General features: G+C 33.8%; 1 protein-coding gene across 2 annotated transcripts in view; it reads right to left on the reverse strand.

Annotated features, from left to right (window-relative positions):
* Nucleotides 1-4,277: 4,277 nt before the first annotated feature.
* br (broad-complex core protein) overlaps nt 4,278-26,435 on the reverse strand; it is a 61,637-nt gene continuing 39,479 nt past the window's right edge. Inside the window, exons 6-7 of one of the 2 annotated variants that reach the window (XM_066731047.1) lie at nt 17,080-17,355; nt 14,593-14,689 (exon numbers count right to left, since the gene is read on the reverse strand). In XM_066731047.1, the coding sequence (XP_066587144.1) occupies nt 17,093-17,355 (263 nt within the window). In that variant the 3' untranslated portion in view covers nt 14,593-14,689; nt 17,080-17,092. Of the gene's footprint in view, nt 14,690-17,079; nt 17,356-26,435 lie in introns of both variants that reach the window. The other variant, XM_066731044.1, reaches the window with a different exon arrangement.

Here is a 26,435-nt window from a genome sequence, read left to right on the forward strand (position 1 = left end):
ACGTATATGTATCAAATCGCAAAAGCTAATTACCATGCACACGTGAGTAAAGTGCAAATAATAATTTTCATTTTCAAGCATAATTATAGTTTAGACATGTTCCTGTGTTCCTTTCTGTGCTTAATGTGACGAGGACGCAAAACAGACTAAAACAAATATAAAATAATGATATACACGAAAAGATAATTTTTAAATTATAGAAAATCTCGGGTAAAACAAGACTGGGATGAAACATTTTTATCGCTAAACATTTGAGCTATAATTTTACATTAGCCACGAGATACATTGATAGTTAGTAAACCTAGGCTCAAAAGAATTAAAGAGCACTTACATCCGACTGAAAAGAGTATCTTTTAGAAAGACTGGAAGTTATACAGCTTCTACCCACTATTTTAAAAAAGTTCTTTTCTTTGTTATTGCAGAATATAAAGGAATAAGGACTTTATTCAAGAGTTTCTTTCTTGGAAATCAGTCCAATTCGGTTAATCATAATTGTAAGAGACCATTATTTTATAAATGTGGTATCTCGAATCAAACTGTTAACTTTTTGGAGAAAACTCTATCGATTTCTAACATTTACTAATTAACGAAATTTAAATATGAATTATTTAGTTTTAAAGGTTTGATCATGCCAAATATATTATACCATCGTTTTTTGATTACAAAAAAGTAAAAAATTAGTACGTTGAATGCATGGAATTGGTACATCATCGCTTGGACAATTTTAATAATTTCATATCATTCTTATATTTGGAAATGAAAACTTCTTTCATTTTCGAAGAAGTCACCATCAATATTGATATCTTTTGTCTCTCAGTGATTGCTAAGCATGGAAACTCGAGAATAGAGTATTCCAATCATCTCGCTCGACGTAAGGAGATATTTCGATGCATTCGAATTGTCTCGCATACCATAAAAAGTTTTGCAAGTTGACAAAACTTCATGACCCTTCTTATCGAACTATTTAGCCAAAGTTATGAGATTTCAGATTTTAACAGATAAAAATATAATTGTTTAAATTGCGGGGAAAAAGGATAATCTTTCAATCTTGGAATAATTTCATAAAGAAACAAGTTGCTACAAGTGGGGTTGGATTTACATTCCTTACTGACGCGTGCACGTATCGTTTACAAGGACGCAAAGTTTCAACGTTGAATTTCATCTCTCAACCTAACGCTCTTAACATTCTCGGTAAATCTGTTCAATAAATTTAACTGCGACAAGTCTGTAGGGTCCTATTACTGCGAACTGTATCGATAATTTATTAATCGTTTATAGCTAATAAATTACCGATAATCTATTAGTCCGATCACTGCAAATGGATAAAAGTAAAATAGAACATCCATTTCTCGCTAAAGCTTACACATCCAACGGGCTTCAATCGCCATTGAAGTATTTGTTCAGATTAGAAAAGGATCCGCACTGGTAAAAACTTTATTCGGATAAAAGCTCTTTCTTTTCTCGTGTTTTTTTATCTATTAAGAATTTCAAATGTTATTATATCATTTACTACACAAAGGTATTATTAAAGAAATCATTCGATTGAAAATCAGTCTTTGATCCTTTGATCGATACTATCAAGCACAATTCTAAAATTTATACGAATGTTGACTGCTGGAATTTATCTGTGAATGGCATACCGAAAGATATTTTAGTTCGTGCGATGGCTTTTTCTATCAAGCAAATTGAGACAGATGGGTGCCCCTGCGATGTTTTGCAAGTTGTGTGTGCAAATCAAATGTCAGAGGAGAAAACGCTGATCGATTCGCCATTGTTCAAAGAAGGAAGGTTGACAGGCTTGTTGAATCTTTCAACCATCAAAAAACATACGTTCAAAGCTTTGGGAAAAACGACTTTATCATATACAAATAATTTATCAACTTTTGTTCTTATGTCAGACGCGTAAAAACTTTTCAAGAGGATTTAAATTATTTTTTACTCTTCAATGAGTTAAACCAGATAGTGTCCATTTTCAAAAAATTTTCATAGATCCGGTTTGATGAAGTATTTACAATTGAGTTTCAAGGGTATAGCAGCTAAAACTCTCCCGCAGCAACTTTATCGACAATATTGAATTACTCGATGTGCACGATTCGAGTATAAATGCTCGAGGAGCTCTGTACAAGGTAATGATTAAAACGATTCAGCTGGTAAATGAAAAGATTCTATGAGAAAATTACTCGATAAATACTCCAGTGGAAAAGCTTTGTTGTTGCAGTATTTGAAATTTGTAATTGCTGCAGGTTAAAGCAAAAGGCTAAAAGCTTGAAGGTATTTCAAATCTTAGCAATTTAATGGATTTTAATATTTCAGAGTAATAACCTTATCAATGAAAATCTATCTACTATATACTGTATGCAGTGTAAAAAGATTTTATAATTTGAAAACCTTTCAAATCTGATCGATTAGAAGATTAAACAACTTTCACGTTTAATATGTTTCGTGTACCAGACAAATAAAACATTTGTTATCCGTATTTCTTTGAAACCTTTAAAACAAATATGTAAAATACATATTGTACAAGGGACACATTGATTCCATATTTGCACATCAATCAGGATCTGAAAACCACAGTTTCTCTAAATGGGAAAATATCAATTGTAACAGACCACTGTAAACAATTTGTTCAAAAAGATGTTGCAGTAAAGCAAACTCAAAAGATATTGGATAGTTTATCAAAAGTTAATACTACAATAAAAGAAATATATCCATGTTTTAATAAATGAAATTCACTGCAATCGTTGCAAAATTATAGCAGTACTATTTATCAAAGGCAAGCTTATTCGATTAGCTAACGATATTGCTACTTGCATTAATACCAGTACTTGTAGAAATTACACGTATACAAGTATATGGACACACTGCAAATGGAAAGATAGAGAAAAAGGAATATTTTCATCTGTCATGAATCGAATGAGCATTATATGTATTCGAGGGAATTAAAGGTTACTTAAACAATACAGCTGCTACTAGGATTTCTAATGACTATACCAAGATGATTCTATGTGAATTTATTTTAACAACTGTCAGAAAGTTTACCCCAATTGGTAGTCACAATTTTATCTGGAAGATCGCCTAAACATATTTTATACTCCTATATCAGATTACTTCATTTTAATAATATTTACTGAATGGGAAAGAAAGTGAAATAGATAAATCTGTAATTGAGTATCAAAGAACAGCGAAGACTGCTATTGGAAGAAAGAAAGCAATAAAGCAAGACGAGGTGGAGAAAAATTTGCCGTCGAAAGAGCCAAATAGGATAAATGGAAAATCAATGAGGAAGCATCCTAAACTGAGAATAAAGAAAAAAGGGATTTAATACTACAAAAACAATAAGAAATTTGGTAGAATATTTAGGTAAATAATTAAAACTTTAATAAAATGATTTTTTAAAATACTACGTTGGTGTAGTTAATAGAGTTCAACCAAGTATAACCATAATTTTTTTTATACAGATTATAGTTCTAAGATTAGGAAACTTATAATAGATTTTCATAAAAGGTAATCATAAGATTCTTCGAAGAATCAATAATTTTTTATTTATATAGGTAATCAATTGTCGATTATTTCTATGATAATGAGTGTGCCATTATGTAATATTTAAAAAAATTGAAAACATTATAATGTTCTACTTACCAATACTGCAACTACCGTCGCCGGAAGACTTCTTTAATTTTTTCATGCTAAATCTTTGTATGGTCTAAGACTGATATTTATCATTAATTGAACCACGAGAACAAAATAAAGATTTTGTACTATAATTAAATTTCGAATATATCATAAAACCGAACAACGATTCGTTTTATTACAAGAAATTCATTGATAGAGTATATTACGAAAAAAAAACAGGAATTTTTTCTGATGATGAAAGGCAAATAATTAACATTTAAATATATGGTAAATAAGAAAATTTTAGTGGCAGAACATAATAAAAGATAAAGAGGTTATTAAGGTTTAAATGTGTCAGTAAAGCTTGACTATTTTTATCCTATACGTAAATATAGGATAGTAGTCGATACGCAAACAAAAAACTGAATGAAACACTGACTCAAGAAGTAATTGTGCATGTACTAAATACTATAATTAAATATAAATTAGATATAACAATTCGTTTACCATAATGTGTTAAGAAACAATTGTCTCGAAGAAAGTAATAATATTAAGGGTAATAAATAAGCTTAGACCACAAATAGCATTCAATTCTGTTGCTATCGTTAAAGATTTATTTCATAATATTACACCAACAACTATTATTGAATTTTTATGTAATAATATTCATTCCTTATTGTGTTAAAAATGCGAATAAACACTTACTTCGTAATATTTAATTATACATATATTAATTAATCGTAATATCGTATAATTAGTGTGATAGCCTAAAGATGCGACGCGCGTTAGAAAATACATATGTCGACATTGTTCGTCACACACACATATATATAATATATATTTTATATATTTATATCTATATATATATATATATATATGTATATATATATATTTAATTTCTCATCTCTTTTTTATCGCATTCGGTCGCATCGACGGACGACCGTTCAATTTCGTTTCATTACACATTCGTTCAGAGTTTTATCTGCTCGTAAATCGTCGTTACACGAAACGATCTCACTTGGCTCGAACGGAAGCAATTCTCATGAGCAAGTCGCTAACTGATATTGGCTGACAAACCATACTCTCAAAACGTTCCAACGGAACTGTATTTGTCGAATAAACAAATCTCCACTTTTTTCCCTTGGAAAACCAACTCTTTCACTTTTGAATCGTACCAGCGGAGATCTCATCGATTCGGCAAACACCTTTCTCCTATAAGATTTCGAAACTCGTTGCGCAGAGTTGTTGTATTGATGTTTCTCATCGTTAAGCTGATAAAAACGATGGAAAATGTAGGGAAAGAAAGGAAAAGGTACCAAGTTAATTGTGTGATAAAATATACTCGAGAAGTAAGCTTTAATAGCAAACATTTGCTAGCTCACGATTCCTCTCATCTTCTCTCGGACAGCTTTTAAAAAGAAATTATGCGACAAATACGCGGGATACCTTACTATTCTCAATAATTCTAATCAATGTTACTGATGAAAAAACTTGCCCTTTTCCATTCCTTTCGGAAACACCGCGATGATATGATTCTATACTAAAGTAGAGGAAAAATTCTTAATTTACACTATGATAGTTGTGAGAAAAATGATTGGTTTAATTTTAAAGTATAAACTACAAGTTTTTCGATCAGTCGATGAAAAGAAAAATTATTCAGCCTTTTAAAGTGGTTCGGTGAAAAGTAGCCCACGCGTTAGTCGCAATGATTAATAAACGAAACGAAATAGACATATTTGATTAAATAAAAGTTTCATTTGTGTGCGTGAGAGATAAGTGTAAGATGGAAAATACCTTAAATTTTATAGATATGTTCACTAGCGCATAAAATAAGTTGTGTATGATAATCAATAAAAATTGCGAAGTCATTCGCAATAATATTTTACACGGTTGGTGTATAACGACGATAACGGAACAATATATATATATATACTATATGTTTATATCTGTATTTGCATTCTGTAAAATATATATAATATATATATAATAGCATGGTGATTGTAGCAGATGAGAGGCTCGCTATAGTTATTCGAAAAATTGATTAATTTTGCACGTTGGTCATGATAAAAATGTTCACTGTGCTCTTTCGCAAAGTGAGAAACTGATGTAGTTATACAGCGAAAAGAACTAGGTGCTGAGAAGAGTTTGAGAATGAATGACTGATGCGAGCCTCTTTCACGAATACCCACCAGACGTATATCGACAAAATAGAAGACAAGTAAGTACAACAACAACTATTGTAGCTTAGATGAGAATCTGTTATTGCCGAGCCTCAGACGGCTATAAACGTAGAACGATCACTTAACGGGAAGACGGTTCTATGAATATTAGCCTCTCTATAGTTTTGCCTCCTTAACTCTCTTTTTCTGTATCTCTTCGATTCAATCTGTTCCATTTAGGATTGGCAGTGTTGTAACTTTTGTCTCTGACCATTCGTATCTATATTCTTTCGTACGAGATTTGTCGCGTTAGCTCTTTCTTTTACAAAAAATATAGCATTTATTACTCTGCGAAATTCGCCAAGGAAATATCTTGTCAGATATAAAATTTATTACTATTTTAATGAGCGGCTTCTGACAATGATCCTTCTTTCGCGAGATTCAATTATACAATACTCAGTTTTCTTCTCAGTATACACACATTTTTTTATTAATTACACAAAAGGAGATTTAATTAAGAGTAATTTTATTCCGCTACATTTGTCACGATTCGAGTTATAAATATAGCGGATTTTCGTTACGTTTGGAGACAGCTTGTGATAAAAATTAGAGACTTCGTGTGGAAAAATGGGCAGTTCTCGTGTGACGATTTTCGAGACTGCCATTATTATTAGAACTATCCGATGACTTTGAACGTGATTGAAAATGGTCTCGTATGAAAGGGGCATATATAGTGAGTATCCGAGGCCACGGCAATTGAGGTATTTATGAATGAACGCCCACCGCGTTGTCGATTTTAGTTGTTTTCTATATTCACAACATTCGGTGGCGCGTTGCTGCAGCTGGGAGTTTTCTCTTTATTTCCTTACGAGTAACAATTTATTTTCTTTTTCCATTTTTTATCTTTTTGATACCTTAACTACCAGAATCATTCTCATTTATTAAATCGAAGACATGTTTATGTATTTGTATTCATTTTGTACTTGTACTGTTCAGCAAGGCAGCGTGTTGCACTTTGTTTACACTATAAATATAGTCGGGCCGTTATTCTTGTGAAAAGATTCCACATAGACAAGACATTTTGCTGTATCATTTTTATACCATATCTTTTATTCCGTATGAGCTTCAAAAATAGATCAATGTGTACAATAAGGACATTACATTATTAATATAAACAACAACTCGCGAGATAGATGGCGGCTCTTTCCCCCCCCCCCCTTTTTTTTATTACAATTACAGAAATTCCTCCAGAATCGAGGGTTCGCTTCTATTTAGCATATGCATTAGTTTTGAATTTTTAATTCTCTTAATGTGAGATACGATGCAATTCAATCAAAAAGATCCTGATACGATTATCATTGCAGCAATCGAGTGGATTCTTTTGCGGCAAACGACCCGGCTTGCTTCTTAATAATCTGTGTTACCTGTATTACAGAGTAGAGGGAGAAAAATAATCGTAAGAATCTATAATTTCTTCCCTTATCTAATTCGGAAAAAGTATTAAATGTCTCGTATAGCATATCTACTGAGAGAATGGCAGGACGCATGTATACATATCCAGGATGCAAGATCAACTAAATTAATAATATACAAGTTGCTTTCACACATTGTATCAAGTTTATGGGTGAAGAGACGAGAAATGCATATAAAAATAATTGTAAGTAATATAAAAATGCCTGTAGGTTCTAGGTGATCTTCCATTATTTGCTGAATATTATAAATGGCGATAAATCGGTCTCGAAAAACAGGTATTAGTAAGAAAATAGTAAGTATACATTAAGTCCTCCTTAACACATTTAAACAATCACTTCAAAAAACCAGCGCGTAACAGAGTAAAAAATAAAAATAGAGAATCAATGACATACTTTACGAAATAGGCCTATATAATATTTATGTATATGTATATATATATAGGTATCTGTATATATATATTTATGTACATAAAAAGTTAACATAACGTGTCATCGACTCGCTGTCAATATCATACATTATTGAATTAACTATAATTGAACTACCCCTTGTAATAATGATAATATAATATAATAATAATAATAATAATATAAAATAATAATAATAGTCATATCAATAATGAAAGTATCCTTAATGATGATAAAAATTAATAATAATACAGGGAGCGAACAAAACATTAGTTCCCATTTTCTCAAAGTATAGGAAAGATGATTGCTCTCTCTAAAAGAGCATGCGATATGTAGATTAACAGAATCGAAAACTATGACGGTGTATCGATATAGAGTGATCAGATATTAAGTGTCTATATATGTATATATCGTACAAAAGCGAAGGACGGTCGTCCACAAAATCCACAAGAAGCATTTAGGTCACAGGTTTTTCGCTCTGATAAAATATTTACGATGTCGAGGATAAACTGTGGGCTCGAAATCATAATAACGTATTAATTATTAATGAATATACGTTATGCATAGAGGATCCAATATGAAGACAGCACCACTGTATAGACGGACCTTCCTTCGCATTTTTATTCTCTCTAAAAATTATTTTACAATATTACACTCGAATAATTGTGCATACCTCATTCGTCCGCACACTTTCAATCACAAAAATCGTAGTCACACTTTTCATTCCTCATGCGAGAAAGAATCTGCGGGATTGTTATATATCTACTTTCCTGATACGTTATCTTAATATCTTAGCAATGCAGTGTCTCAGCCAAATTATTAATTATTACTAAGGTAGAAACCATTGCGATAAAAATACATTTGAACTCCATCGAATTTTGAATAATTGAACGAGCTTTAGTGAAAAATATTTATAGCTGAAAATTCAGCCAATACACTGCATGGCCAATTACATTATTATGAACCAGCTAATATGTTGCATCGAATGTTGGTCCGTTTAAAAAAGAATATAAGCTTAAGTAAAACGTAGCGAGATATAAATAAAATATTCACATGATATACCACTGTCGTTATGCAGATTCAGCATGAAAGGCAGACAATGTTCTACGAATACAATGTTACTATATATAAGTATAAATAAATAAATGAATATATACATACATGTATATATTTATTTATTTATATTTATATTTATATTCTATACCTAGCGATTTCAGTACAGATGAAAGGGTTGCTTAATATTGAGAGTTCTTACAGTATGATGGGAGCGTATGATCAATTCTTATTAACCCTAGCTTCTCTTGATTCTGCAAATGCGATATTCACTTAGATAGAAGTGACAATTTTCCTAATAGTAATTATCATACAGCTTGCTATTAGTAGACAGTAGTGACAGCTTTTCTTTCCCTTACTATCTCCTTTTTTTGCAATTTTTCCCTTTCGATAAATTTAAAAACTTTCGTAACAATTAATTTATACTTAAGGTTTCGTTAATATTAATTATGGCACAATATAAATATTATATTTAAAGTCTTTTTGAAGACATAATAAAAATAAATCTAAGTAGTCTTTCTCCTATATGCTCGACGATTTTTTTTTCTCATTAATTTCTCGTAATTACATCCCTAAGCTTTTTCGATTCAAAGATGCATGTTCTTTCCTCTCATTTTTCCATTGTAGTTCGTATTTTGATCCCCCTTTTAGAAATTTACCTCTCTTTTAACCGAAACCGAAGAGTGATCATACCGAGAATAATAAATTCTCAACGTTCTCTGGCCATCTCGGAACTCGAACCTTAGAAATTTTCTCCTACAAAACTTACTATTCATTATCTTTTGTGGAACAAAATCTTTCGAGTATCATAACAAATGAATTGCATCAAGTTATACCATAAAATTTAAAGAAATCCATTAAGAAACGCATACAACATAAATTCCTCAATATTTTTTGTCATCTATAAATCGAGTCTTGGATAGGCCAGCGAAGGTTTAAAAATTTCCCGATGCTCTTTGGTAAGACAATATCACATGAACAAGAAAACTTTAAACCAATCAAAAACAGTCTAATCAGTCGATTCTCCTAAAAGTAGAAATTAAAAAAAAAACACGTGGAAACAAGTAAAAATAAATTTGATTCCTTAATTAAACTGACGTTTAAAAGTTATAAAAATCAGCCTTCTCGAAAGTAAATTCGCGTATCAAAGTATTCGTCACAGCGCCAGGAAATTAACTTGAGCTTTTTTCAGCTGCCGGCTCGAATGTAATAAAACTATTTTGGAAGAAGGAAAATCGAGTAATCTCATTTGACGCGGATTACGGATTCACGTCACACTATGGATAAAATAAATTGCGATCAAAGTACACAGCGATACTTTCGTATTTGCTTTAACGCATGTTGGGCTGCTTTATCAAATATTGGAATATAGCACGTATTGCTTATATCGAAATTAAACAATCGAGTAAAACGAGCGAATATACTACGAGAGTTTTTGTACACACGAGCACGGAAGTGAACATTGAAGCTAGAATTTATCTCCAATCAAATTAATGAAAGTCATCTACGAGTGAACAATCGCAATATATTGGTGGATCGACCCTGAACAATACACAGGTGGAACAGCAGATAATCATTAATAAACCGTTTACACTGATAAATAGCAGATTCTATTTCTTTACAACAAAAGTGCATTCGATTCAAGCATAAATATTGTATCTCACGATCAATAGTAATGCCAGCTTTAGTACCTGTATAATCGCTCCCCTCTGATATAATAATATGTATGCTGCAATATATTAGAGATACTCGTTTCATTTTTCGCCGAATATTATAATATTTATATATACACGGTATGGCTTAGAAAGCAAAGAAAAAATGGATACTTCAAAATATTTTGTTTCTTCGTTTTTCCGTATTTTCTTTTCCAGACCTTTCCCCTACCGTACGAGACAATAATCCATGCATCAGGGTGCGAAAAGATGTTTTCTTACACTATCTCTACATTCATCTTAGCCCCTAATCTAAGTAATCGTAATAATAATCCTGGTAATATTTTCGTTTTTAATAAAGGATATGACGTTTTCCTACTTTATGTTTCGTGTAAATAGTAATAAAAGACCTAAAGTTCATTGTAATTTCGTACATGTTGGCACATGAGAATAGAGTTGTCCTTTTGTTTCACTTTAAAGTTAACGTGGGTCGTATACCCTGCTAGATATGTCATCCAAATAATGTACCAACTCATCGTAACAAAAGTGACGGCTGATCATGTTGGTATTAATGATTAAAATATTTTTCATCTTTTTGTTTAAATACATAAAACAATTTAACAACTCCTTAAGGAAACCTAATAAACTTTGGTATCGCTAAAAAAAATAACGTAAAAAACAGTCCAATTTCCCTTTGGCATCGTACCAATCGTATGTCAATTTACACTATGACATTATTCTTTAACCGTTTCCTTAAACTTAATTCAAAACATAAAAAAATATTGTTAATTTTTTAAAATTACATAAAAGAATGATCGCCAGAACCCAAAACGATCAGCCGTCACTTTACTATAGACAAAGTTCTCGTCAGAAATAAACCTAATCTTCTCGAAGCAGTATCGCGTCTCAGTGGTCACAATCATTTACACAACACCAAACATTTACATGATTCCGTATACGTTGTTTTTTTTTTTCAATATAGCTACGATATTCCATGTATAAGTATATCAACTGAAGAACATCACAGAATTTCCTGATATTAATAACCAATTAGCATTATTCCCCATTCTATTTCACAGAGAATGCACGAGGTAAATCATAATGTGGAAAAAATGGATAATCGCTTTTCCCTTTTGCAAACTTCTTTCCCCATTAATTTCGCCAAGCTTTTATATCACAGAATCACAAAAGTCCCTAAAATGACTAGGTTAATTTTCACTACTAATTTTACACATTTCGTTTATATAAAATACCGAAAATTTGATTTAGGGAAAGAAAATCTTAGTGCTTCGTATTTCGTTACAATTGATCGTCGCTTTCCACATTATGATTGGGCCAACGCGCTTAAAAAAAATTTCGTCTCCCTTGCAAGAATCTTACGTCTAAAATCGTATAATTTTCACAGTATACTTGCCGTTTTCGAAGATATGTTTTTTTCCAAACTTATTCCCTTCAACGTTTTATTCTTATTTTATATGCTATCAAGTTTGAGAAGACGCGATTATTTCTAAACTTGTTTCATCTACCATTTCCATCATTACTATGGATCTATAATAGATGCAGATAATCTGTGTTATTTTTCCTCAATAATTTGTACTTGTTCGTTAGTTATAATGGCATATCCTCTTTCTCTTACGATAAAACATCAATTTCATTTTTTCTTCGTACACTGAGCTTCAAACCTGAATACGTTACGATAAACAAGTTTTAGAGTTTCTTTCAAATTGTACATTCGTATTAATATGGATGTATTTTTAAAGAACAGGGCAGTGTTCGATTGTCTCGCATTAACTATTTAACGCATATTGTTTTCATCGATTGATTGAAAATAATTCCAACATAACTGTTATTTCCCTTCGAGCAAGGATTGATACGCTCATTTAAACAGAAAAATTTAATTTCAGTGATGAAACTTTAGCACAATACAAATCGAAAGTAAAGAAATATCTTATGCATAATATTGCACATTCGCCAATGAAACACAGTCCCATTCTACTAGGACACAACAACCATATTTAATAGATTGCAATGTCAAAGGCCGCGAGAGCTGCACTGCCCTGCCCATCAATAAGCTATCTAATAAGTCAAGCTACTTCGTTTTTATAAAACCTGAACAAGAGAATATCGTCACTGTCAATATTGTACGAATATAATATATGTACAGTTCAAAATATTACTTTTAATGAATTAAAAATATAGTCTGTGATTTGCACGTATGACGGACCTTTAAACGCTTAAAATCCCAAACAATTTACACGCCTAAAATCCTCTAACCTAACTCATCACACATATCCAATCAGTGCCATTAGTTATTCGTTTAGAGACCAACAACCATACTCTTTCGTGGTTGCCAACTCTCTTCTCTATGTTTCTCTCAAGATTTATATGACTTTGTGGCGTTTGAGCATGATGGACTGTTTTTAGATCAATTTCATTTAGGCCTAAGAGATTAATTTGCATTTACTTATTTCACTCGACTTATTTAATCATACAAGTATACGTTAACCACGTACGTTATTAATATATTTAGAGAATATGATATACGAGTTTCGACTCAAACGCACTTTTCGAAGCTTGCATCTCTCTCGTCTTAGTAAAACTCCTCCTTTCAAGTTAAAAGCCGTGAGCAACAATTGACATCATTACAGTTCGCTTGTTCAAATAGAGCATAATCAATCTCAACTCTTTCATCATTCTCAAAGTAATTTTTTACCATGCATTATTAAATATTTCATCTATGCTGTATAAAATGCGAAATTCTTGAAATCTGAAACATTATCAAAACTTACAATACCCCTTGTTAATATCATTACTTCATAGTGTTTTAGGAAATGTCAAAATTCTTACAATTTTAATGGTATTGTAGAGTTAGTCGAGAATATAACTATATCCGAAAATGTTCTTTCTCTAAATTACTACAACAATTATGATGCTCGTTTAAGATGAAAAATTAAACTTTGATCAAGCAAAGGATTACTAGATCTTGGAAAGCTATTCGACGTAACGCCTCGTATACAATTTATCAAGAAGAATCAGCTTTGGTACATACATTGCTTTTTACCAGTTTTTCTCATCTCTAAGATATGTCATCCATCAGTATTTCTCATATCGATAAACTCCATAGAATAAAATGCATATTATAATTTTTGGCAAATAAAATGTATAAAAAGAGAGTTTTAGCTTGGCACCAATGAAACTACCGGAGAATTACCAAAGCTTCTCCATTCTTCTTGAACTATCGAAAGACTCTTTTTCTCGCATTTTCGTTGAATTTCTAATTTCAGCGCGAAGCTTCAGGATGGAATCTCTTCGACCAATTACAATTTTCTCAGTCAAAAATTCTAACTTCTTTGGATTTAAAACAGTCTTGGCGAAAACAAATTTGTTAAAATCATGGCGCTTATAATGAGCATAAAATCGATATTTAAACGAAAGTCACGTCATAAGTCAGTTTCACGAATGAACGTAAAGTAGAAGAAAGTAGTACGAGTAAAGTAAGGATGTCGTCGGGGCTGAGGCACGACTGGAAGCGATTTAGCAGCGAGTCGTGGTCGGCCGAAAAAATGAAAGCAGGCAGGCAGGCACGCAGTCAATCGATGAGAATGATCGTACGATTGGCTGAGATAGCCGGTGTTTAGTTCCAACTGAGGAAGAAATTCTCTTGGTCCCTCTAACATCGCACCGATTCATCCGTCCATGCCTGCGAGGAGACGGTAAAGGATCCTCAGCGTCTCTTTCGTACATATGAAACTTGCTTGCTGTGATCTTGATGGAATCGCCATGCGAGAGTTGGCCAATGCGTGTTGGCGCGGTTCTTACGATTGGGTACATGCTCTGCTGTTCGTGTTGGCTCATGATCGACGTCGCAACGTGAAACGACAACGGCGCCAGAGTCTTCGACGACCGGTCTGGGAAGGATGTGGAGGTGTGCGATGATGAGGGATGACCTTCGTACGATAACTTTGACGATTGGACAAGTTTCATCGCGGCTGTTGGTGCATCTGTGGCTGCTGCATGCTACCAAGCATATTGTTTATCGCCGAATTCTTCAGGAGCCTCTTGAGCACGCCTCTGGAGCCGCGATGCTGCAGACTCTTGTGCGTCGTCAATGAGTTCTTCGTGCGGTATCTACGGTTACAGAATTCACAGACGTATATCGTGTCCGACTTTTCGTGCTTGTCGTGAAAGTGCCGCTTTAAAGAGTAGTAGCAGGAGAATATGCGACGGCAGTACGGGCATTCCTGAGGCTCGTTTATACCGCCAGCGGTTGGTGGCGGCATCCGGTACATGGCAGGGGGAGGCGTCGTCAATGCTGGATGCATCCCGTTGCCCGTACCTGAAAATCGTTCAACCTTTGTTAAATGTCACCCCGATCTCTCACCTATTTTCCTTCACTCTCCATCCCCACCCCTCTCTCTCTCTCTCTCTCTCCCTCTTCTTTTTTTTTCTTATTGCTATTCGTATTTTGGTCAATTTATCCTATTTGCATCAAATTTATTCACTTTTCTTTCTCTTATCAACATTTTTTTCACTCATTTTATTTCTATTTATTCTGCTACTTGTGTTTAAAGGAGGATAAAATCAATATTTCTAGGATAAATTGACTTAATAATCAGAATCTCTATCCAAACTTTACTTTTTTATATAAGTATGTGATAAAAGTTATTTATTAAACTGTTTTGTTTTTTAAGGAAATTAGAGATGGGAAAAATAAAAAGTTCTAGGTAAAAAAGTCTTTTGGAGTATATGTGAAAAGAGATCAGAGAGAACATGCAATGTTTGTTTAAGAAAGTAGAACAAGTTTGAAATTGGGCCCTTTTAAGGTTGGTTGAGTGTAGAAACTATCTCGACTAGATTTATTCTTATATTAACTTATTCATTAATATTTGTTAGTAGATGAAATTTTTTAAGTAAATAGCATGCTGTAAGTAAGGCATAGTGTAACTAGGTAAAGCATGTGTGTATAAAGTTAATAACAAGATAAAACTAAAGTTACTCTGCATACAGTAGAAATTATTTCTATGGTCTTGATAAAGTATGACAAGTACAATACACATGAACCGATGACAGATTGTACATTTAAATCAAGATTCAATTATAAAAAGAAAACGAATAGAAGCTTAAGTGCATCTATAATTTTTCAAAGAAACTAATTGATCAATATAACCTTCAAATTTAAATATTTTCTTTTAAATTTTTCAAAATGAAGTAATCATCTATAGTAGTCCATTTTATTTATGTATATTTATGTAAATTATTATCTTTTACCTTATAAAGCTACAGTTGAAAAGCATTGGAAAGTTCGTTAAAAATGTATCTTATATTTAGCTGGTCTTTTTAATAGTTTGTGCAATTATATTTAACCCCATTCAATAAACAGATAATAGTCAATAAATATGTAACTAAATTGTTGATTATATTTTAAGAAAATATATAATTAAATACCTGATACTGATTATTTAAGCTACAAAAATCAAAAATTACATTCATTTATTAATGTTATTACTTGATTATAGGGGGAGCAACAGGGCTAAATACATATTTATCCCTTTATAATAAAGTAATTCAAGAAGAAAACTAGCACAAATTTAAAATACAAGAGCATCAGTAATAACAATAATTATTACATTTATATTTGATTCAACTGGTGTACACACTACAGAAACTGGTAAAAATAAAAATCCCTTACAAAAAATTTCAACATATTTCACCATGCACTATATCATCAGGCTTTTGGAAAAGCTACAAAAAAGCTGCAAGCACGAGCAATAGCAAACAATTAAACGAGAATGGAGCACGTAATTAGGAAAAAAAGAAATTGAAAACAAAAGAATGAAGATTTCAAGAAGCAGGATAAGTGGTGGTGGAATTAGTAATAGGAAGCCTGAAGCAAACTTTTAATGTAGTTTCAGTAGTTGAATATAATGTATTTTGGTTTTGAAAGAACCGGCTAATCCAATATTAGTCTCAAGAATTGACAGTACTATTTTCGCAGATATTCCACATTAGCCAAAGGGTGGCTTAACGCAAACATGATTTGGAGTATTTTTAAAGTTATAAGATTGAAGGATCGCGGTAGAACAAAAAAAAAATCATAAAAATTAAGATATAATAGAAAAAGGATTAAGATTGAGGTTTAATATATACACATGTAAGATAAAGAGGCAGAGTATTGGAATATAGTATAATATATCGCGCGTGAGTATCGACCCTGATGTATCTCTCTGACATGCATATCCTGCAGTAAAAGATTATAAGAAAGCAAAAGAGAGTCAAGTGTGCATAGTTAACATTTGTACAAACCGAGCCGAAATAGTTCTTATTAATAATTGGTTAAAAACCTATATTTATAATATAATTAATATTTTATTAGTAATCTAATATAAGGTTTACAATTAATCGTTTTTAGTATAGCAATAGAAGAGGTAAATGAGGAAAAAATAGAAGAGAGAGGAAAGAGAGTTACACAGGTATGAATATATATAAATATATATTAAAATGAGAAAAGTGACTTAAAGCATATTGTATGTGCAAGAAAATGAAAATAAGAAAGAGAAAGAGAGCGCGGTATGTACATACAGATATATCAATAAGAATATACCTAAATGTATATATATATATATATATATATTAGTGTTTGTGTGAATATATAGGTAAATAAAAATGGAGAGAGAGAGAGAGAGAGAGAAATTGTTGAAAATGATTGGCACGTTGAGTGCTCCCTACCTTATCTAGACCTTCAAAAGAATTTAATGTCAATGTCGCCGGGTCTGCTCTTATGATAAGTATAGATATGGGTCATTAGAGAGTTACGCGAGCAGTAGACCCGGTCGCAGATGACGCATCTGTACTCCTCCTGTCGCTCGGCGTGCTTGTCGGCCACGTGGCGTTTCAAAGATGCTTTGCTGCAAAGCACCTTGCCACATAGCTGGCAGGTGAACAGCTTCTTGGCCGTTGGTGTGCTCAGCGAGTTCAAGGTCAACCCTGGCATAGAGGCGAGCACTGAAACACAACATTGCACCTCATGCAGCAGCACCCCACATTAACCCTAACACACCCTAATCTCTCATCTACTGTCTAATTAATAAACTAAGCTAACTTTCGTTACTTATCGCCTCTCTCTATGCCCGTATTACCAAAGTTTTCCCTCCAATCTACCTCTTTTTCCTCTCAATGCTTTCTTTTCTTTAAGAATTTTTCGCTACATGAGCATAAGATTTCACAAAAATCAAATAGTGGCGCGAAAACCTGAAAATAGGGGCAGAAAGATAGCGTATGTGTGTGTATATCATAGCTCGGATTTCTTCTCCTTCTATACAATTCCAAATTCCAAATTCCTCTTATCTAATGGCTCAGCGTTTAAGGACCAGAAAAGCTAGGGAGGATCCTTGCGGCTTTTCAATTTCGCTGCACTCTCTTCCGCATCTCTTCTGTTACTGCTTACGTCACCCACGCGTCAGCACCTTCATCGTCACCTGCCTTACGCACTAATTCTATATGCATACATCTATCTCGTCTAATTTCTCTAATCTCGTGCTTTTAAATAGTCTTCTCATCAAAACATAAAAAAAGAAACGTAGATTCTTCCGAGATTATCTCGCGATGATATTTACGGCTTCGTTACTTTCACTCGATGCCAACATTTCACTAAATAACAAGTTACTCAAAGTCGATCGTAATAGTGAAGCTTCAGGAGTCATGGAATTTTTGTTCATCTTGGAAGAATCGATCAGGGTCGCTATTAAAAGAAAACCAATTAATTTGAAGGATTCGATAATGAAATAGAATATTGCGAATACTCTCGACCGTAGTGTTTTTCAAATGTTTAGCTTGAGAGAGTGAAAAAGAGTGAGTGAGAGAGAGAGAGAGAGAGAGAGAGAGAGAAAGAAAGAGATAGAGATAGAAGGAGAGACAGAGAGGAAAAAAAAGAATGAAAGATAGAAAATGAATTAAAATGTATCGAACTTAGAACGGATGGGGAGGAGCGATCGATATTCCTGAAGCATCGCAAGGCCCATCTGGCAATCGCGAAAAAGTACAATATTGTAATATTAGCTATCGATTATTTTTGCAAGATTTCCAATGACCTGAGAGTTTAGTTGGCTATTGGCGATTATTTCAAGTGCTCGTCTAACGTGAAAACGAAACGGACAAGATTAAGGAAGCGGAGGGGTGGGGATTCAGAATCAAAAGTAGAGAGCGTTGAAAAAATCAAGGATTACAAATACGGAGTCGAGTGAAAGTATAAGAGAAGTGAAGAGGAGAGCAGAAGAGTCTGTAACGATGAATAGAAACAAATTGAACGTCAATAAGAAGGCACGGTTCATTTGTTAGGCACGGTCTCATTAATGAAACAGAAGAGTGGAAAAAGGAGTAAAAAATGAATAGAAAGTAGAGGAGTGGTGAAATGGTGCGGGAAGAGACCGAGGCTGGATCCTCGTGGGATTGGAGGTGCATTATTTATCGTTTCTCCTATTTTGCTGGATGCTTCGGTGCCGGGTGGAGATTTAGAGGGTACGCGCGAGCTACGCAGCGCAGAACCCATTCAGTGTCTTTCCTTTTACTTTTGAAAAATTGCTCTTTATCCAATCTCTCGTCGCTGCGTCTCGTTAAGCTTCAGGCGAAAGTAAGTACGGTGCTGGCGAGGATTTGCTGGATGGCTGGGAGAGGAGCGAGGGTACACTGACACAAGAGGTTAACAGGGATAAAAATATTGTACTCTTTGGATTTAGACGTTTCTCCTTCGCTGCGAATCTTTACTCTATTCTTTCTTTACCTATTGATGGGACGAAGGAAGGAAAGTAGAGGTGGCGGAAGAGACTAAATGAATGCAAGACTGAATCGTTGCAATGGTACAGCGTTCGCCTTCTATCTCGTTAAGGATCGGTGGAGATAAGGACGAGATAGGGTGAAGGTAGAACGTTACATACATATAATTCTGTAGTCATACTGTGTGTATGTGTGGGAGAGTGTATACGAGGCCTGGTAAAGGAGAGACGATATGGAAGAACACAGCATTCTGGGAAACACTTAAAGCATGCAATTGGAGTAATGTAATACACGTAGCCTTCAAGACTATAGCAAGACTCCTTAAAAAATTTCTTCATATTTTTATTCTTCATCTACTGGTTGCTCTTTAAAAAAATCTGCTTTGCTCGTCTCTTTTCACACAGTTTGGTCACGCGCTTTATATCAAGGGATATGGCGGCAGATCACAATGGAAACTACTCGTTTCGTTCAATAGTCAGGTTCTTTTGTCGAATTTCATTAATTTACAGTGGGGAATAAAACTACATTCGATAGGGGTATTATAAATTTTCTATATTATTTAATTACTTTGCAGTGAGTACTTCCAACTGGATAGTTCATAAAACTTCGTTCTCCACACGATGAATCGCAATTGTTCACAGCCAAAAGGTTATAAAGTAAACCTGGATAATAGACATCTCTGAATTTGCTATTATGGAAATAGTGAGGGCTAATTTTCTAAACTTTTATTTTCAGGATACGAAAATAATAGTAGAGTTCTAATTGTCTGACGAGTGTATTGCTTCGTAGCAAAATATTATTACTATAGCAATTGATAGTGTAACTCTAAAAAAGTATGTTTTGGTTTGACATTGTGTGCGTATATGCATACTATAAACTAAAAATGACCTTGAGATTTGAGGAAAGGACGATGAAATGCTGCACGTTACAGTGACACAGGACCAATCATAAAACCAACATAACTTACCTTTAGGCTGAAAGAAAAAGCATTTCAAACATATTTACACTAACGATGGGCTAAAGCCTTGCACGCTGGACCAGCAAAGAAGAGAAAAGCGAACATTTACACGTGTATGTTGATACCGCAATGTAAACATTTCGTTCTGAATATATGCAGAAAGTAGATTGTTCTTTTATAAAACGAGGTATCCGAATCATCGTACACATTTATCATCAAATGTGCAGAATTCTCTTGTTTTGTTAGCAGTTGAAAAAAAAATTACGACTAAACCAAGAGAAGAATGCTTTGAACAATGAAAGATCTACTTTGCAGATATACAGCTCTAATTAAATGTTGTAGTGAGGATGTGATAGGTTGCTAGAAATAAATAAAAACAACTAAATTATTAAACCAAATAGTACATTCATATTATATAAAAATGAAAATATATTAAAATGCATTTGACATTCCTTAAAATAATAATATTAATAATATATAATAATAATAATAATAATAATAGTCATCAATAAATATATACTATAACCAGAACACCTTGGCAGATAACAAATAATAAGTAAGAACGATAACGCTCAAGTCTTTCCATTAACGTTTTGTACGTGAGTGGAGCCGTTACCGGGAAATTCAGACTTTTAAAATCTTCTCGAATTCAGCGAGACGGATATATCGATGGAAAGGACCGACTCGTAATTTAACCATCCCGATAGATCGTTTACAAGCTTTTCGTTAATCGCAGTACTTCCTTTTTTCTTCGATTGGATTTATCAACGGCTATATAACTATTTTCGTATATTATTATATATCCCCTGTCTGTTCTTTCTTTTTGTTTGCGGATAGCAATAATGTGTCTGCTCAGCATCCTTAGGAAAATCTATTTTAATCTAATGTAATGCAATACGGAGTATGTAAAGGCTTATTAACACTGTATATGTGTAGCATTAAAAATTATTGTATGAAAGTGCATCTAGTTTTCTTTCTTTTTCTTGCTAGAAAAGAAGACAAAGAAAAAGTGAAGCCTATCGTGTCTATTGTAGTATATAGTAATATGAGTTATAACGAGAAGAACCTGTGTTTAACGCTTTTCGATCAAACCGTATATATAATATATGTGTAGGAGTGTGTGTGTGTGTGTTGTCAAAAGTAATAAGCAATATAATAAGGACAGCTCTGCCATTAAACCAAAACTAATTGTAATTACCCTGGTATTATTATACGATTGTTTATTGCTTTGCATTATGCATGTACGTAACAATAATTGAACCGTGCACGCATAAACGTAATAAGGATTAGTTTTGGTTATAGGGGAGAACGTGGCTCTCGCGTATACAGCTCGCGCATTTCAAGTCTGTACCGAGGTAATGGACGAAAGAAGCACAATATTTGCCGAAAAGCATGTAAATTAACACGTGTGATATACATACATACATCGATCATTATCATGACCGTTAATTAATCGCGCGCCGACTTATTTGTTCAATTACGCTTAATGCATCATCTTCCACGATTTTCTCTAATTCGTTCAAGCTTTTACGACACACCCTACACCATCCATCCCGATACAGGCCACGACATTCGTCGCCTCGCCAACCATTTTCAACTTAACAATTACATATTTTTATTTAACAGTTTGGTAACATTAGTCAAAAGAGTAATTACGATCAGTCCAATAGAGTCGACTAATTAAGATAAAAGCAATTTCAGTCCAATTCAGTCTGACCACGACGTGTCATCACTACTCGCTCTCTGTACTAGCCATTTCGATCAATTTTGAAAAAACATTTATTTTCTCATCGGAAAATATATACAGGGGATGATAAGTAGAAAGGCAAAAAGAAAGTGAAGAGTAATCAATTTGGTCGGAATGCGTGATATGAAGTTTTAAATGGATTCAGGGAAAATGGCATTTTTTGGCCGACAAAGTTGCTATATAGGTGAAACACGTTCGCGTCAACCATTCAGTCTTTCGTGATTAAAAGGGCTTCGAGTTTCGTCATTGATTTTTCGTTCACTGGCCAATCGCGATCGCGAAAGCACCTTTTGCTCTTGCTTACCGCCTATATGCGCACTGATATTTTTCAAGGCCAACGACGCGGAGCGCGCGTATTCTCTCTCCTGCATTTCGCGTTGGATCCGGTCATCGCACCGACCAATAACCCACGAACGAATAAACAATTCAACCAATTGTGGCTAAGAAAAATCGCGGTTTTAACCTTCCTTCGCGTCCCCATTAGCAGCGCATTAGCGCGGAGCGAAAATATAAAACTGGAAATGAGAATTATAAGAAAAGAAACAAGAAAATTAAAAGAAAGGATAATCAAATAAAGCTCTGCTCATATATAATATATATGTGTATATATATATATATATATATATAATTTATAATATATAATTTCTAGTTTAAATATTCACTCAATTTATATTAATTTCATTAATAATTTATTATTCTCATAATATAGCGCCGACCGCGTGCGATACGGCGAATATATTCGCACTATATTTGGCCATTTTTACAGTAGTCACAAATCAATTTCTTTGAATAAATCTACTAGCTTAAGTATTATCAATATCAGTTCTGTCTTGTCTTGACTACTATAAAATTGCGTTCGTTTATTCTTGTAATTTAAAGCTTCGTTCTTCTTCATTACCCTTTACCAAACGTTCTTCTGAATATCGTTTTTCGCCCCCTTATATTTCATTTTCTTTCTTCAATGTATCCGTATATATGCATTTGCATAATCTACTCCGAGTCGAGCGCACTGTCAGGCAATTGCTTCGTATCAAGATCATAGAAAGTTTTATCGTTTCTCTCTCTCTCTCTCTCTCTCACTCGGTTTAATAAATCATTGCATTCATCGCGTTCACACAGATTTCTGCGCGTTACTACGTTAGTCCAATTTGTACAATATAAGATACAGAGGTTTTAAGTAATGGACAAGACCCAGCAAGAAGATAAACAAGCAACCCCGTCGAGGGTACTCGCGACGCGGAGTATCTCAAAGAATATAAACTAACCTAAACTATCATAGCCTATCTATTAACTGTAAAAAGTGTCACTGTGAATGTGTCCGTTATTCTCCGCTGTTTTTATGTTTGCACTTATAATCCTTTATTTTTTTACATTATAGACTCTGAGTGTATGTATATCGGAGCTTGAGCGCTGTAAACGCATAACCTTCTTGCTAGTGCATATGTATTCGTGCACAGGATATCGTTCTGCTCGCTGGAGAATATTTGTACAAAAACCGATATAAATAATACAGTGTGTGTGTGTGTGTGTGCACTCGTAATTTTATATAATTCAATTTGATGGATCAGTGAGAGAAAAAACTTGGTTTTTCTCGGACATTCATCCATTTCACTCTAGTAATATATATAATAAATGTACACATTTTCTAGTAATTACTGAAATTTAATGAATTATCATATTCCGATGGTTCGATGGCAAGTAACGAGGGCTACTCTTTACACCGGTTATTGTACGAGTGTTAATTAGCAGGTCAATTTATGATCGATCGTTTCGCTACAATTTGCTGATAAGCGTTGGAAGCTAGTCTTTCTAAATTGGTTATTATCGATCGGGGATCAAAACTTTCGTGGAAACACGCGGATGCGTCGAATCGAAAGTATCAGGCACGATTGGAGAAATTCTCAAGAGTCTATTTTTTGTTTAACGTGTAGTCGCGTGCATCGATAAATTATGCGAAATTCTCTTACGAAAAGCTGTCGTTGATTTATTAATTTAAGAAGCAGGCGTGATTGATTATAATTTTCATAAATTTCTGACGAAATACTGGATGAAGATAAACGATCCGTGTCTGAAATGAGAACAGTATGAAGAAAGCTAGCCAGTCATCCATCAATCAGTATTGTAAGATTTAATGCGCGATAAAAACAAAACAAAATATTTGGAGCAGAATATATATATATATATATATATATATATATGTAGATATACATATATATCGAAGCTCGCGTCAATACTTTTTCCTCTATAACTGGGATTTACATGGAAAAACGAACGATCGGCTGATTCGACGATCCTTTTTGTTATCAAGAAGGTTTCGAAATAGGCTTATCAAAGTTCTACTAAAATATAGGCATGTCTTATGTAAAGGGATACATGCATATGTGTGAGGGGCTATTATTTAGTATATAATTTTTCAGTGTATCGGTGAATCGTATTTCCTCTTTCATGCTTCTTTCTCTCTAATTTTTCACGATCGTCTCTGTATTCTTTTTTCCGTACTTCGAATCATGTTTATGCGATCGTTAAAAAATTAGTAAGTGCGAACAAGTTTCATCATCACAATATCTCGTGGTTTAGACGTGCCGGATGCTAAGAAAATTTGAGTGTTCAAGAAAGAGAAGACTTAAGACGTGGAGAGAAAAAGATGATGATGTTAATCGAGGAGAACAGAATAGCACGAGGTTCTTGTAACCACATTAACTGATTATATATATAGGTATATATAATATATATGAGTATTGAAAACGAGACTTTACTGAGTAATGAATACAATCTGCTCTTTTCACGGACAACGAAATATTGTGTAATGTTGTTATATGTGAAACTGAACGATAGCTATTTGAAAAGGACATTCGTAATCATAACTATAACTTAGTGATTGTAATATATAATAGTACTAATAGTAATTATAGTCGTAGTAACATCTTCAGTTGTATAGTGATAATAGAATAATTGTATTTGTAATAATAATAATAGTGATATAATCATTAACATATAACCATAATGTAAGGTACTTTATGTAAAGCCCAATAATACACCATAAAAATGAACGCGAGTTTATGCAATGTACCCCGTTAAAGCATTTTTTTGTATATGGAATGAATATATTAAGATAAAATATACTATATCATTGCATTTCCTCTCACCAATGCCGTCACGAGTTGAACACGAAATATCGTGAAACAACAAATAGTTATCGTTTTCACGTAGTACATACCCTGACACATTGTTTTCTCTAATATATGTATATGCCCCCCCCCCCTCCTCCCTAACTCACTCACTCACTCTCTCTCTCTCTCTCTCTCTCTCTCTCTCTCTCTCTCTCCCTCTCAAGCAAACTCTTTTTTCATTTCTTACACTTTTTACAACCGGTGCTGAGTTATAATAGTCTCGTGGCCTCGCAACGGAGTCATCTCTGCCGTACTTTCGTTTTCCTCTGTTTCATCAGTTTCAATTAATATTATTATATATTGGGGAAAACGATAAAAATCTTGAGTCTTCTGATTCATCAATGTTCGTTTACAGTCTTGTTCAAACGTTTCAACGTTTCCACTTAAAGTTAGTTGGACGATGGCGTCTTTGACACCTGGAAGCTTTCCATCTTCTAATATACGATCCTAACTAAGTTGAGCGACGAGAGTCGCATTTTTCAAAATAGACATTTTACTCTTACGCGGATTCTCAGTGCGAAACTTATCGAGAGTACATATAACGCAACCACTGCGAATCTCACCGTTGGCTAATTTTTACGGGGCTTGCAATCGAGAATCTTTTACGGAGCTATAAATGTACATACGTCTCGAATGATGAATCAACGATTAATTGCTCGAACCGATTGATAAAAATTATGGAAGACTAGAATTTGGTAAAATTTTTCCCTTTTTTTTTCTCAATAAAATCGAACGTCCGACGATATGAAACGGGCGAATGCAGTATGTATATAGCCGTCGTTGGTACAGTTAATTGTAATTTATATATATATATATATATAGCATACATATGTGTATCGTATACAATGCAGCACGTGCATGGTCCAAAAAGATTCTCGAAGCACGATCGCAGGACGAAAATCACTCTAATTGACCGGATCGTTGATTTTCATTGTTCACACAATAGAGGACTGTTGATTCTGGTCACTTCTGTACATATGATAATTTTAATTATGCCTAATCGTAACATTTGAAAATATTCATCCGATCGATGCTCCGAATCGCAGTTTTGAAGACAACTTTTACTCTTTAAGACGATGGTGTAGCATCGCCGAGACTCTACGGCGTACAAGAGAATTTGACGAACAGCCTTTCTTTCCATTCTTCCTCGCACAACTTATTCAAAGCGCTTTCCGCGCGAATAAGTTGGACGCGCGTCCTATATCGTTTGGAAGCACACTGATTTTGTTACATAAACAATGCTGCCGTGAGTAAAGTGCAGCAGCACCGTTGCCTCAAAAAGTTCCGCAACAAAATTTCTCGCGGACAGCATGCACGCACGAAAGAAAATCGGTCAGTCCAGGAGCATCAATGAATATTTCTTTCGAGAATTGGCCTTACGCGCAAATCCCTTTTAAGGTTTTTTAATGAACAATATTCTTTCTAAAATCACAGATAC

The sequence above is a fragment of the Prorops nasuta genome, unplaced genomic scaffold (assembly GCF_024137725.1).
Source record: "Prorops nasuta isolate Cenicafe-Biocafe unplaced genomic scaffold, Cenicafe_Pnas_1.2 PNAS00008, whole genome shotgun sequence".
NCBI classification, from domain to species: Eukaryota; Metazoa; Arthropoda; class Insecta; order Hymenoptera; family Bethylidae; genus Prorops; species Prorops nasuta.